Genomic DNA, 16,172 nt, shown 5'->3' with positions numbered 1-16,172 from the left:
TCACATTCATTCCTATGGGCCTCCTGGCCCATAGAAATGAATGGGAAATTATTCCTTAATTGGGATTAGCAATTTGCTAATCGCAATTAAGGAATTTTAAGAAATCGCTAAATAATTGCGATTTTTTTAGATACATACCATTTTGCAATTCTCAAATAGCTATTCACAAAAAATCGCTATTTGAGATTCGCAAATAGGTATTTTGTTACATCTGCCCCTAAGTTTACAAACTTGTCTAAAGCATTTTGCTGTGTCACCTACATTATATCCTTGGAAAGGGGGGATGGGTCTATGGAACCCATGTGAAGGTGCACTTCTATCACTCTGTATCCCATAGGAAACTCCACCTTTAGAGCGTTTGCTCCACAGCCTGTGTAGTCTCTAAGCAGATGCCATATACCAGCCCCTTCTTTTGATTGCTGTACCATAGTACTATGACCAAGCCCGACTGTGCCCTAGACAAAAACTGAAACCCCCCGCAGCTTATACCCTTTACTCTTGTACAAAAGACATCATATGGAATGCCTTGCCGCATCCTGAGGATTTCTCGCCGGATGGTGGATCTGCTGCTAGCAGGATCTGCAGCACCACATGGCAACGTGCAGCCCCATGATGGCTTTGGCTTCGCTCACTCGTTGAGCAGGTGGATGGATCTAGCTGCTCACCGTCTTATTGCAGGCAGCACTGCTGGCAAATAAGGTGATGTGGCAGTGTTGCAGGCAAAGCAGTGCAGAGTTCAAAATCAGGACATGGTGCCTTGGAACCCTAGGGATTATAGATTTACCCAAATTAGTCACTAGGGACCTGGGTGCTAAGTAATATAGAAACCCTAGGGGGCATGCACCTGCTTAAGCAGCTGGGCATAAAATCTATTTATAAATGCTGTATAATATACATTGCCCATAGAGCCTAGTATTTACTATTATAGTTGCAGAAATTGGGAATACATGGGATTTTTTTTATGTGTGACATGTGTCAAGTGCTTAATTTGTAAAAGAGTAAGTGCTGAGGGCCAAAGATTTTTACCAAAGCACACGGCTGGCACTAGCAAATGCCAGGATTGCCGAATGCCAAGCCTATGTTCTGATCACATATATGGCAAATTGGAAACCAGGCATCAGCTTACATCCACTTGCCTCCCAACACCTATTCTTCATATTCATTCTTTCATAGGAAGACCATCCTCTGTTTCACTCAACAAGTTTGCAGTTGATCTCTACAGACTAGGCTTTCCCATCCCTGACATATTCATAAACGCCGCTCAATTGAGGTCTTTCAATTACTACTTTACCTCTCAACAAGAATCTATCTATCTACCTCTTAACAACTCTATCCAGAATCTAGGATTCAACCATACCCTGCCCCTTAGCATGGACATGAGATCCCACTTATGATGATTATAGGTCTATGGTCACAAGAAGTCTCACATCATTCCCCTCCATAGCATGGGGGTGTGACAAGTAAGCCCTCTAACCTTTAGAGTAGATCACACCTACTGTGTGCAAAACCTTTATATGACACTTCTGACTTGACTGCTGCACCATCATGCCCTTACCCTTGGTAACCACGAGTGCAGTGTGACATCAGTGGGTTCACAAAACCTCCAAGACACATGTATATAAAAGAATGACAATAATGAGTGTTAAACAAGGTCTTACAGCCTTCAAAAAGCATCAGGTCTGCATGCCAGAAGAGGAGAAACATATGTTGGCAGTCCAGATCTCTAACTGTTTATGCAGTTAATACATGGGTGATCTATTGAAGATACGGATGATATGATTTTCTTGAAAGTAATGATTGTTCATTAACAAACAAAGAATTTCATGATATTCAATGAAGGTGTATAGCATTTGTTCGCAAAACACTGGTTTAACTCTGGAGCAGTAGGTCCATATTACTCCCGAATGTATATTTCCTATCACCCTATAGCCAAATGACAGAATCTAGAGTACTGGAATGGCATTGCCTCTTTATATTAGGAATTTGGTTTTGATTCAACCTCATACCTCTTTCAGCCACCACCACAAACTCCTTACCCCTTTATCCCATTCTTGCAGGTTCCATTTTGTCTCTGCTTTCACCCTTTGTCACTATTTTTCCATCTTCCACTTTCTCCTTTTTGCCACTTTTGTGTTTTTCTCTCTTGATCAGGAGTCAACGTCTGATCAGGGAAAATAAGTACAGGTCCCTAAAAACGAGTGCCGGTAGGCTCCACTGGCAAGCACAGGATCAAGTTAAGGGTTGCCTGTGCCTCTATTTTGGAGAGGTACATGGTGTCTCCACAGTTGTGTGAAGTGGAAGTGAAAGAGGCTGAAAGCATGAGTGATGAAGAGATACTCCACAACAGTTGTGTGTGTATTTTGCATATACCATCATCTCCTTTCTTGACCAACAGCACAAACAGAGTTGAACTCCTTCGGCAGAATTCGCCAACTGCTGAACATAGCACTGTGGTTTAGGACAGTAATAAAAGTACTGGCTAGATAATGCTTCGCAGTGGAGAGCAACTCGGATGCCATTTGGGTTTCAAAGCACTACTGTACATTCAAAAAATGCATGGTAGCATGGCAACATTTAAAGCATAGGAGACCCTTTTTGAAACTGTTCCTTGCAGCAATATGGCCTCTGTGATGCAGCTGATGGCAGGCACAGCAGCAGCTAGGATGTGGGCCGCATAATGTGGTGGACTCCCCTTTCCAGCCTCTCTTGGAGATTAAGCAGACCAGGCACAGAAGCATCAGCTCACCACTCCAATGCCTGACCAACCACAGACAGAGTGAATAATAGATCTCTGGCAAAAAATTCCCTAGAGGGCTTCGCTGGTTATAGCAGCACCTGCTCAGTGAGGTACATGGCCCGATGATGAAGCATGCCACTTCGGCAGATCAGGGCAAGTGCATCCTATAAAGGACTCCCTTTATGACCTTGTAAGATGCCTTTGACATCAATGTAGTGTTGTGGATCCACCGAACGGCACACCTTAATTGTTCATGACTGGTCAAAGTTGGGAGGACATGCGCGGGACTCTCAATTTTCTCTCCTTTCCCTTCTGTATTTGTTGATGATCCAAAATATAAATAACATTCCTCGCAATAATTGATGACGTGGGCTGGCCCAAACCAATCAATGGATGAAAGGGTGTGTTTCAAAGTGACCTCTCCTTGGATTGTTGTTCTATTGTTGATATGAACTATGGATGACAGCTAAATCCTCAGTACCTTGATCTAAAGTATGGATTCCTCCAAGGTAGTATCCAAGGAGTGTCTGTGCCAGACCAAGCAAGGAAGTTTTCAGCAACAAGACAGATAATTCAAAAGAAGGTTTGATATAGCACAAATATAAAGTTATTTGGCCCTATTCTCGGTAAAGAGTTTCAAACACACCATAGATTTTATACAAGAAACCCGAAGCGAAAGGTGTGCTTTCTATAAAAACCTAAAAGAGGAACTCTTTTACCACTTAAAAACGTCACTTTTGAAAGTTGCATTAACATTATGACTTAGCAAAATAAAAGCCAAAATATTTTGCCATCACTTACAAAATTGGACTTCTGTGTTTAAGACAAAATAATGAATGTAATAACAGTAGCTTTCCTCGCCATATGCAAATTCTCTCCCTACGACTTGTGGCCGAACAAATGTAAATCATTTTTTTAATCACATATATTAACACAAGCATTTATAACTTATGCAGTTTATTCATATAGCTCAGGAACGTATGAGAATTAACAAAAACGAGTAACTTCCACATTGCAGTAGAAATAACCTACATGTGTGAGTTACTCAATTTTTGCCTGAATCTTTTCGATATTGTAAGTTTTTTCTGTACCCAGGGCCGGCTTTAGGGCAGTTCGACCGGTGTGGCCACACTGGGCGCAGACCTGTGGAAAGGGCGTTGACCTCAGGAGGGACGCAGTGTTAAGCAAAAATGTATGATTGGAGAGATGAGGGACACTTTAACCCAGGTGGCGGTCACAGGGTGCTGGGGTGCTAAAAATGATTGCTGCACTGAGCGTCACCAGCGCTAAAGCCGGCCCTGCAAGGCTGTACCATAATTAGCGAAGGAAATTTTTCGTTCAAGCTAAAATGCAAATATTGTCCATCACATGAGCCTGCAAGATACTCAAAAAAAGGAAATTGATGTGTAGGAAAGACTGTAAACTACAAACTCAAAATGGAGGACAAAGAGTCTAGGGAAGAAAATTAATTCAGTAAGCATTGTCAGATAGACGAAAATAAACTGTGGATGTATTTAAACAACAAAGTGAGAACACTGGAGAGATAATGTGGAATATCTGAAGGAGAAAGAGGAAGGACGAAGAATGAAGGGAGGTTAGGTAGTAAGCATGGAGACACAAAAGTAGAAACTGAACAAATTTAGGGTTAAAATATGGACTTTGTAGCACTAGAGATGATTAGTGGGTGTATTTTCCTAGTGACCTAGAACTACAAATGAATGATGCAAGAGACCAGAGAATTATAATGTTCAAAGGAAGGGTGGCAGCAAAGATGGCAAAGAGATTTCTTGAAGATAAACAAGTAGGAAATAAGTAGTTAAGTAAGAGGGAGAAGAGTGTGGGCTGATGACTGAAAGCATACAATTTTAAAAAGTATAGGGCCCGGCACTGGAATACCTCATATTGCATTGGATAATAAGCCTAAATTACTGAATAAGACTGGTTAAAGAGATAGGAAGTAAACTACAATAGTGAACTAAGAGCCCTGAAAATAAGAGGCTGTTAAGGAGAATACCCTGTCAAGAGATGAAGATGTATATAACAAAATTTAAGAAAATCATTGACAATACTAATGGGTGTGGTTTGTCAATAAGAGTTCCCTTTTAGTTCACCAATGAGCAGATGCACTTATAGACCCATCATGCACACAATCTGTTGCTCATGCTTGCACTCCAAGATAACCACTAAGCTGCCACCAGGTACAATGGGGCGGACATCTTTGGAGTATAGAAAATAACACTCCCAGATCGCTGTCCAAAAACTTTGCCAATGTTTGTAAAATTGAGTCTCAATCAATGGCAAAGGGACTAGTTTGTGGTCGACCATTTTGCAATGTTATTTTTTATTCTTCAAAGATAGCAGTAACATTATCAAATGTTTGAAATTAGATTTTACAAGGGTCGACAAAGCTAATATAAGCATTAGTCTCAGAGGAGACGAAGGAAAGAGAGGCTGGAAAGTGTAGAGTGAGAGGTTTGAGAGGTGAAAAGTGTGAGAGAGAGACATTAAGTTTCAGCAGCTCTCTGTGTAGCCTGTGGGAGGGGGCAATGGTGCTGGAGAGAGGGGAGGGTATAAAACAGTGAGTGGAAATGCACAGAAGAAAGGTAAGAGCAAGAAAGAGGAAGGAGTAGGGCATGCACTCGCATCTTGTTCAAAGCTGAAATGACTGATAAACATAACCAAGAAAAACAGCTTGGTGATGTCTGCTGTGGAAGGATACACTCAACCTATCAAAAATAAATGCTCCATAGGAGTGGCACAAACATAAGAATAAAGAGAAAAGGTACTGAATAAGGATCAGGAAATTCAAATCGACACGGAAGCCAATCATGAGCAAGGGGCAGACACAAAGCCCTCTTCTCTTAGAATATGTTACAGTGCTATCTGTGAAAAACAGCAAAAGCTATATTTAGTGAGACTGGGAAAACCTGTTATTATTATTAGGAGTAGTAGTTGTAATTAACCCTGGGCAAAGCACTAAGCTACACTCGCGTAGTTTGCACAACTTCGCACTACGTGAACTGCACCTAGCACAGTGCAAACATGCGTAGCGTAGCGTAGTGCAGCGGTCATTTTTTGCTTGCTCGCAGTGCTCAACATAAAGTTGGCGACCGCGAGCAAGCAAAATGACATCCTTGCGAGCCTTTTTCCTTGTTCGCGATCAGCAACATCAAGTTGCCGATCGCGAGCATGGAAAATAAACCTCCCGGCGAGATTTTCAACGCTGGGAGGTCAGGTTTCTCATTGCGAGTGGTTGCGCATGCTTGCGACCGCTCGCGATGTGAAACTACCAGTCCGCGCTGAGAAAGCTGCAGCTCGAGTAAAAATCTACTCGAGCGGCAGAAAAGTACAGCTCGCACTGTGCAAGATGCCGTTTTCAATTATTGCACAGTGCCGGATGCTTGTCCGCACTGTGCAATCATTAAAAACGACATCTTGCACAGTGCGAACATGAGACTATGCAGTTCGCGTAATGCTACGCGAAGATCACGTAGTGCGAAGTGCACTTCGCGTAGCTTCGTGTAGCGCTACTTCGTGAAATACGCCCACCCCTAGTTTGTAATATTAGTAGTAGTAGTACCAGTAGTTATCCAATTGGTAGTAGTCATTGTAATAGCAGTCGAAGTAAAAGTCAAATTAGTAGTAGAATAATTATTACTCTATTGTCTATTATCATGAGCATTATTGTTTGGTACAACTACTATTATTATTAGCATTACTTTTGCTCTCTCATTATTATTGTATTATCATACAGTCCCAGCAATGCTATAGGGATTTGAAAGAGTTGGAACATTCATGGGATCTTTTCAAGTAAGGAGGTACAAGTGACTACTTGATAGGTCAAATTACAAAGATGAAGGTAAAAAACAAGTTCTCAAACAATAAAAACAACATATTAGTGTTCATGTTCTGGTCTCAAAACTAAGAGTGTTATTAAGAGTTTGTCCAAGGGAAGCAACTGCACCACCAAAACAACAAGGATATCCGGTCCACCTTTTCTAATGTGCCCACTGACATGAATGCACGTGCAATATGCCAGAGGTGACATTGCCAACAGTCTGAATAACCACCTAAATGGCCACACCACTCACCCAGATACAGTTCAGTCACATGACTAGGGTCATATCTGGTTGTAGGCCAGCAAAACTGCAGAGATCTCCAGCAGAGAGAATACTCCGGTAGTCAGACCACACAAAATACCACTTTTAAAGGGCAAGTGCAGTGCATCCACAACCACATGACATGTTACAGTGCGTAAAATCCAGAGGCCATGTTCAGAGAAACAAGGGCCACCCTACTCACAATGTACCTTACTTTATGTCACAAATTGTCACTTTTGATATGTAGGTGCTAAGCTCACTTGGGACAGCGAGCACTTTTCTGTATTAACTCCATAACACAGTTGCAATACTTGCATAAACAGCAATGTACTTAATTTCCTTGTTGTGTGTAATTCTTATTCTCTTTTCTACATACCTTGTGGAGAAGCGTGGCTCAATGGTTAGAGCGGCAGACCCTGATGCAGAGGTCTGGCCCGGGACCAGAGTTCAATTCCTGCCTCGGCGGCTCTTAGACTCAATTTCCCTGGACCTGATAATTCTTGCCTCGGTGCCTAGTCTAATCATGGGTCCCACTCTGTGACTCTAGGCAATAGCTTGCTTAATCTCCACAATGGCCCCAGCAGCGCTTGGATGCCTGGCTTCACCTTGGGGGTGCCCAGGAGTAGACATTTCACAGGAAAGCCAGGATGGGTTCCATAGCGGTATGAATACAGCGCTACGAGACCTCTGTGCAGAAGTGCGCTATATAAATACAAACACATTTACATTTACCTTTACCCATGGCTATTGCCATTGAGTCTAACTATTATTATGTATATCAAACATTGTCCGCAGGAACTACTGTTCCTTGTTATATAAAATCCAAAGGCATCCTTGACACATTGTTGCTCTATGGGATGTTTTCAGAGGCGAGTGGCCTCGCCCCAGTCATAAATCAAATGTTAAATAATTGATCAGATCCAGACTTTCCACACAACATTTTAGAAAGTACAAACACTAACATCATTCAGGCACTAATATCTCAATAATTTAGTAAATGCATTTGCATCCGAGCCTTGAAAGGAATAACTGAAAAGCGGAGCCCAAGGCAGTTACTAAGTTTGGGAATTTCCTAACTTTCATTCAGAAGACACATTGTAAGGAGGGATAAAAACGCAACCATAAAACACAATCATTGTATACATAGTAATGAAGGCACTCCTATATCCCTGAGGTTGCAACTAAGGGAGAATGAAAGACAAAACAAGAATTTACAATCTAATCGGACTTGCATTTGTAAAAGTTAGAGCTTTTTGCGTAGTAAGTGATATTGTTTTTTATATATGTTGTTTGTTTGTAATGAAGTAAATCTATGTTGTTTGTAGAGGAAATATGTGGTTTGAATTGTAATTTTTAGTCTGGAAATTGTGTAGTGAGTAGTCTATTGGAAATATGTGGTATGATGAATAGCTGGGGTGAGAGCTGTATAAAATAAATAGAAAGTAAGATTGAGAGTGATAGTTTGTGTATGAAGTAGCGAATGAATTCTAGATAGAGTGAAAGAAAGACTGTGTGAGAAAGAGAGAATGAAGGGGAGAAAATGTTATAGACGTATAAAGGGGCTGCATTTGTGTACGCAGAAGACACATGAAGAAGAGGAGGTGAGTGTGTGTATGAGTTTGGATTTTTTGAAAAGTCATGGTAAAGAAACTGTGCTGAAAAACTTGAAGTGAACCAATATGAGAAATGCTGGATCAATGTGTGCGTGAGCAATAGAATTATGTGGATAGTAATTATGTAGTATGAAGTGTAGTGGACTTATGTGCACTGGTATTGTGAGTCGTGGTGTGGCGTGTATTGGGTAGAATTATGTGGCATGGCGTTGAATTCTGTGGCATGAGGTGGTATTCCGTGGTGTGGATTGGATGTCTGTGGTGTGTAGTAGAATTAGAATTATGTGTTGTGGAGTGGAAGTTTGTGCTCTGGAATGGATTTGTGTGGAGTGGAATTGTGTTGTGTGGAATTGTGCAGCATTGAGTGAAATTATATTGAGTGTAATTATGTGCCTTGGTGTGGAGTGTATTTATGTGGAGTGTAATTATGTGTAATGGAGTGGAGTGAAATCATGTTGTGTGGTATGGAATTGTGTGGTGTTGAATATCTCACTTACTGGCAACCAATAACTTTATATGTCAACAATAAATCTAATCTTCTAGGAACCATACTTCACCTAAACATCTCGCCAAGAACTCATTCAGTGATTGTAGTCTCAGCACAAAAAAATACTTGTTGTCAGCACATATTTAATTGTTTTTGTTTCATTATGATGCAGCAATGGTTTTTAAAAGAACGCTATGTGATCAAGGCAGATCCTTATAAATGTAAGTTGCACTTATGATGCCAACAGAGAAGTGATGTCAGCAGTGCAGCGATGCTCCCAGACATACCTTCTGCAGAGGAGTTGTAGGCATGGTCATCTCAAAGGCAAAGGCCTCTATATCGTGTCACTCGACAAAAGGGAGGTTAACAGACCAAAAGAGTCTTTTGTCCATAAACCCACCCAGGCTGCAGAATTAATGGAGTGGTGCAAACATTGTTTACAAGGAAGCATGTGGCTAACAGTCTTGTAAAACATTATACTATTTACAGCCAATTAAGTATATCCTGGCTTTTAAACACAACTCACACATTAATAAAAGCAAGCAAACAAACAGCTACAAAGTTGACAGCATTCATCATAAAATGCGACATTGCTTTAGTCCACAAGACGTCTCTCGTAACTTACCCCGCCTTTCACAGGGCTAATGTTGGATGTATGGCTGAGCGGCCTGACTGCACAGGTTAAGGCCTGCGTTCGAAATTTTGGGGTTGGTTGTAACGATCTCTCAGAGACTAATGAATTGGATGCATGTCGTTCAGTGGTAAAATGCAGGAATGCATGAATAGCTGCTGTTTTCTTAGCAAGACGTTATTTATAGCCCGCAAAACAGCAGCGGAATCTGAGAGCATCCTTATGGTGGAATGTTTTGTTTTATTTTTTAAAGGCTGGGAGATCTGAAGCACTGTCAACACATGCATACACAAAGGAGGCCGTGGTTTTAGATCTATCTTCTGCGAGGGAGGGTTATATTTTAATTGAACCATTAACTTTCATGATGACCTCATGGTGTAGTGCGATGTTGAGAGAGTGACGCTCACAGAAGGATTCGACTCAGGAATCTGAACCTCTTGGCAGACAGGAAATTCAGTAAAATGCCCTGTAATGAAGCCACTTGAAAACCATAGATGGCCAACAAAAAGCAGTGCAAGCAAACGCCTTTTCAAAACAAACAGTGGCACAGGAAGGACAGCAGCATTGATGGGAGAGTGTGGGTGCGAGCGAGGAGGCAACGGATGGACATAGAGGGCCAACTAAAAGGATCAATCCATGATGTTCCATGGAAGGGAACCAAGCACCCAAAAGCGGGACAGATAGACTCTATTGACCAACCAGAGAAAGGAATTTTGAAAGGCAGGCCAACCATCCAACCATTGCCTTGAAATATCTTTTAAGTGTAATTTTCCATTGGGAACAGATGGAGATTTGGAGTTTGGAGTCTCCGAACTCACAATTTAAAAATACAATGGGAAATTACACTTAAAAGATATTTCAAGGCAATCCCCATGTTACTGTATGGGTGAGATAGCCTTGCAATAGTGAAAACCGACATTAGCAGCATTTACCTATTAAGATATGTAAAACACAACAGCACATGTCCCACCTTTTAAATACACTGCCCCCTGCTCATGGGGCTGCTTGGCCTACTTTAGGGGCGACGTACATGTAGTAACAGGGAAGGTTTGGGCCTGGCAAGTGAATGCACTTGCCAGGTTGACATGGCAGTTTTGAACTGCACACACAGACACTGCAGTGGCAGGTCTGAGGCATGTTTCAGGGCTACTCATGTGGGAGACACAATCAGAGCTGCAGTCCCACTAATAGCATTTGATATACAGGCCTTGGACACACCTGGTACACTTTACTAGGGACTTACTAGTAAATCAAATATGCCAATCATGGATAAACCAATCACCAATACAATTTAGATAGAGAAGATATGCACTTTAGCACTGGCTAGCAACGGTAAAGTGCCCAGAGTCCTAAAACCAGCAAAAACGAAGTCATAAAAATGCAGGAGGAATTCAAACAGGGCCAAGTCCAACAGAAACCTATCCATCAATTTACTCCAGTTTATTTCTGGGAGAATACATTAATAGATGTGATCTTTAGTGGAGTCGATGCAAGTACATGCAACTGGCTCCTGGAATGAATAGATAGGCTAGAGGAGATTAAGCATAGAAATATTTCATATCGTAACATTTATACAAATGCTTTAAACAGAAATAATCTTTTTACTTCTATCTGGTACATAAACGTTGATGATTCAACAAAGCACCAGCGATAGCAGAAGCAACATCACACATTCTTTAACCCCTGATGACATCACCTTTGCTTTAAATGTAGCCCCTTGGAAACCCCCTGATTTCTGCTGAGGAGTTAGGGCAAGGAGTAGAGATTGCAGAAAGTAAACACAGCTGCCGCTATGACCCCTGAGACCATCTTTAGAATGGGTGAAGAGAGGGGTATCAAAGGAGAACCCAATATAGCACACTTTATTTCTCGTCCATGAGCCAGTGAGTTGACAAAATGACAAGTAATTATTTAAGCATCCATAAACAGATTTCTGTATGTAGTGTGCACTATTTCTTCAAATTATTGTTGTGGGGAAGGTTTTCTGTCTGTCTCTCTGTCTTACCAGCGAGCCTGAGCTCCAATCTGGGCACTGTTCCCATCAATTAAAGGTGTAGAGAAAGAAGCACCCTCAAAACATTAGAGCCGGCCATAGTCTAATGTTTGTGAGGCCTTGCAGAAAGCCCCCCCCCCCAGGTGGGAGAGGAGGCAACACAGGTAAAAAACCGATAGAGGGTGGGTCACCAATGAAACCAAGCTGCATTGCGGGTTTGAGTCTAAACATTATAATAAAGCAAAGTTTGATGCAGATCTGGGCTGACTCTAAGAGACACTGGTTGTCGGCCTGTCCTCTTACATCCTGAAGCTGCAATCGCGTTAGTTAAACCATGGATCGAGGTGAAGAAGTGATAAACTTAAACATCAACTATTGCAAGACTTCCAAAAGTTATAAGTAAGATTCCCGTGTTACACCGAATATGTAAGATTCGGTGTTACATACACAAGGCAATTATATTGAACATGGGCCCCCGGTAGGTCAGACATCAGATAACTGCAGTAATCAACAGTTTCCGAAGAAACCAATTACCTGCAGTTCTGATGACCTTTCTGCATACAGTGAAAAGACATATCTCTAAATGCAAGACAAAGCACATAAACGCTATTAAAATGTAGACTTTCCTGCTGCCTGCACGAGCCTTTCAGTCTTGCAAACTTTCCATGCTATAAAACAGATTCCAAAACTGTTATCTTGGGGATTTTTGAGGACCCACGCAAAACGCATTTGGGGCCCCTAGCTCGGAACAACTTTGAATTGCATTGCTCATTGTATGCCAAATAGCTCATTTTATGCCAAATTAAGCCTGCAAAATAAATAAGTTGATTTTTACGTTAACTTAGAGGGTCACACATAAAACAGCCAAATATATCATGGTTTAAGCCCAAGATACTTAAGGTCAAACTGGATGAAGAGTGACAGAGCCTGAGGTAGACAGACAAAGGGGAAGGGGTTGAGGATGAGAAATAGAGGTGATAGAGGCAAATCATTTTTCTCGGGGCCACATGGAAGATGGGGGCCCTGTACAAATGCCCACTTTCCCCATGCGTTTAAACCAGTCCCATCCATTATCACCAGTATACCTCGTAATCGCAGAGACAAACAAGAGTTTTGTGAAATTGACTTCAGTCGACTATGTGAAGTCTGAGAATCGCACTGCTTCGAAAGAACCCACCACAGCCTATAGTTACAACAATATACGCAATACAGTGCAGGCCCATCTATTTGATACATTATCAACGAGCAAAGAGCAACACAGCGTGCCTCTGACTTGCAGGTGTAGTTATATGATGTGATATGATAAGCTATTTATATTGGGTGCAGCTACTCCAAGGAGTGTCCCGCATTGAGTGTTTACTTCATGTACCTTAACCATTCAGGACGCAAGAAACCTCACCATTGTTACATGCTCGAAGACAGAGCCACTGGAATTATGCGTCAAGGGAGGACCAAATTATGTGGCAGGATTTACTCAATTATATGGGAAGGAAAGGGAAATTATTCTGCACTAAGTGGTACATATAGTGTTTTACAGTAATTCTTTACTTTGGAATTTTTACACATGCTAAGAGTATCTGGGCAAATGTTTCACCTCATTACTACCACTTGCACGCACAAACACAGAAAGGTGACTAGTTAACCTTTGCAAAGGGCCTTCCACTGCACGCCAACCCTTGTGACAACACCTTTAGTAACTTTTAATTTGTTTAAACTGGAAAGAATTATTTTTGTTGTTGAACTCTGCAGATTATGCAGAAGATGATGGACTATGTTGTATATACTTAACTATGTGAAAAATGATGTAGCCATAAAATCACATAAATCCAGTGCCTCTTCACATAGATAAGTCATAGGCTTCCTTTTCAAAGCAATGCAGACTTTACTGCTATTGTTGCAGGTTTGTAGACAAAACATACACTATTGATTAGATTTTTTATGTTATCATACGGCCTGGAAGTGCATCAGTGTTTTACCATACCACATGCTGCATACACAAGACATAGGATTCCCTCCATAGTACTGATAGACATGCATCTCCTCATGTGTACTGGCAGTCGGCACCTACCTGATGAGGCTGCAGCACAGTCAGGGTAATAGAGTCCTTTGCGTTTCTGTAAGAGAGGAAATAAGAAGCTAGTGTGAGAGGAAACCCCTGAGACAATGCAGCAGGAATGGCTACAGGCGTCAGACGCCTGACCGCCTGTCAGCAGACTTCAAGCCCCAAAGGCTAGACAGTAACCTGATTGCAGCTTTTCATTTTGCAACTGTGAATGTATGTTTGTCGTTTCTGTTTTGCTGAGGAGATAAATCATAGTTCATTCGGGGCTGTGGGAGGCAGTAACTCTGGCAGTTCTGCTAAATGTGGAAAGCCAGACAGACTTAGGTTTCTCCCTGTGATACACTGTCACCTTCTAGACTACGGAGTTCTTAATGTTTCCTAAGAGTTGAGACCAAGGAGGCTGACTATGATGCAAACATAATGGCAGCTCCTACTTTAAGACCTTAAGTGGCTTCGTAAAGTGGAGTCAACTGAACCAAAAGGTCGCATCTATGTTATGAAATGATCAAATATTTCCTTTAAAGTTACAACCGCTCCCGCACATTCAATGCTAGTATTTCTTCTAAGCTTTGCAATAGGTATCGCTAAGGCTACCATGGTGCTACATGGACAGAGAGAGTGAAATGCTAAAACAGTTTTTCTTTTAGGTTTCACAACATGCAGACGATTGAAATTGATAAACTGGAGCTATATTACATATACGGCGCACTTTCCTGGTTTCACCACAGAGCCCCTTTAGGTAGGTGCATAATGCACAGACAGGGAAAATGTGGAGTATTACCTTGCACTTTAAAGAAGGGTGAGTAATGCCCTTGCAGGTGGGTGCATTGAGTGACTACACCCGCTAGCAAAGGGATGTCTGGGGGTAAATGTGACCCACCTTTCTACCCTCCAGAGGGTTGCTTTTAACCCCTTCTGGGCTGATGACGAGCTGAGCTCGTCATGAGCGTAACGTGCCGTGCGCTGATGACGAGCTGAGCTCGTCATGTAACGCGGCTTTTTGCGAAACGCAGTGCGCAGCGGGAAAACCGCTAGCGCGCATGCGGTTAAGGAGGTGCCCCAAAAGTGCAATCCCATTTTGTGGCATGCTTTCAGGGCACCATTTAGAGACATGTTTGCCTCTGCACTTGTGTCCATAATACGGTGCAGGCGAAGAAGCAAAGTGATGTCCTTACTTGCATGGGGCTGCACCTCCACCCAAATTAGAGAACACCCGCTAATTATATCGCTGGTGCTACATGTGCGCCTGCGCTACCTGTATTACAGAAGCAGCCTCACAAGCGTCTGCGGCATCTTCTGTAATACCAAAGTGGCCTGGGGGCTCATAAAGGGGGCACACATGCCCATTGCACCCCTCGGGCACTCTCTGTAATACAGCCCCTTGTATGCAATAGTTACTCTTTAAGCAATTTAACTCATAGTAAAGCATGTTAGAAAATTCTTTGTTACGGTCAGAACTAGGTATGAGAGCATGGACGCCATTTAAGGGTAGTCAGTAGTCGTAGCTGTGATCTTCCATTACTCCTGGCACTTCCTTTGTGACCCCTGGTCTCAGAGGAGAAATATTTTTGCCCCCTCTGAGGCCAGGATTAGCAAAGGAAGTGCCAGGAAGAACAGAGGGTAAATAAGAGGTCGCAGCTGCGACCCCTGACTAGCCCCAAATTACATCAATGTATGAGATATGATTAACAGAGCCTTTAGCTTATTCAAAATGCTGTAATACGACTGTCAATGAGAAGAGACTGGAAAGTCTTCATCCGATTGATTAGTCAGATTATCCTGGTTTAGCTTTTTTAGGTCTACTACAGTGATTTCAAGGTATTGTCAATTCTGCCTTGTACACCTGTGGCCCTATTGCCCTGTCCACAATGTCCACCACGAATTGCCCAGTCATGTTATGAAATTCCCCTGAAAGGCAAAGTGCAGGAATTCCCCCTGCTTCCCTGCTATTTACTCGAAGCATTGAACAACATGGGGTTTAAAAGTGTAATGCCCTCTAAATAATCCTTACTGGGGTGCACTGAATCTACTCTACCTGAAAGCAGTGCCAAGAGACACTTCAGTAATAGGACTACGCTCTGGACTGTTTCAACACTCCTACTTTTATATATGTATTTCCATTTTTATATAGTGGGGAAAACAACCGAGTCTGTCAGAGTGCTTTCATACAAACAATTACAACATATATAAGCACTTCAGGTGTATTATGTTACAGACAACTGAGGTTTCCAATTTGAAAGTTGCAACCTAGCAAGACAATCAGTTCTGATATAAAAGCTTCTCTTCCAACAACAAATGCCCAAAACTGAAGGGAACAGATATGGCTACACATGCTTCTTAGAAATTGGAGCATGATCAGCTTTTCCCATCAACTGATATTAAAAAAGTGTACACCCTCTACTAAAGTGGCACAATGTTGAGTTCACTGAAATGAAAAAGTTAGACCAGAACCTGGCAGCCCAGGGCTATAGGCTGTTGTTTACAGCTCCTAGGTATCATAGTAAGCAATATAGAAAGTTCCATGAAGAGAACAAAAAGGTTTACTTCAC

General features: G+C 42.0%; 1 protein-coding gene across 1 annotated transcript in view; it reads right to left on the bottom strand.

Moving 5' to 3' along the window:
• The window catches only part of FRMPD3 (FERM and PDZ domain containing 3), an 869,033-nt gene that overhangs the window by 806,822 nt on the left and 46,039 nt on the right, over nucleotides 1–16,172 (bottom strand). Inside the window, exon 3 of the mRNA XM_078686306.1 lies at nucleotides 13,630–13,675. Coding sequence (XP_078542432.1) covers nucleotides 13,630–13,675 — 46 coding nt within the window. The remainder of the gene's footprint in view (nucleotides 1–13,629; nucleotides 13,676–16,172) is intronic.

The sequence above is a fragment of the Lissotriton helveticus genome, chromosome 4_1 (assembly GCF_964261635.1).
Source record: "Lissotriton helveticus chromosome 4_1, aLisHel1.1, whole genome shotgun sequence".
NCBI lineage: Eukaryota > Metazoa > Chordata > Amphibia > Caudata > Salamandridae > Lissotriton > Lissotriton helveticus.
This window is presented reverse-complemented; position numbering and strand designations above follow the sequence as displayed.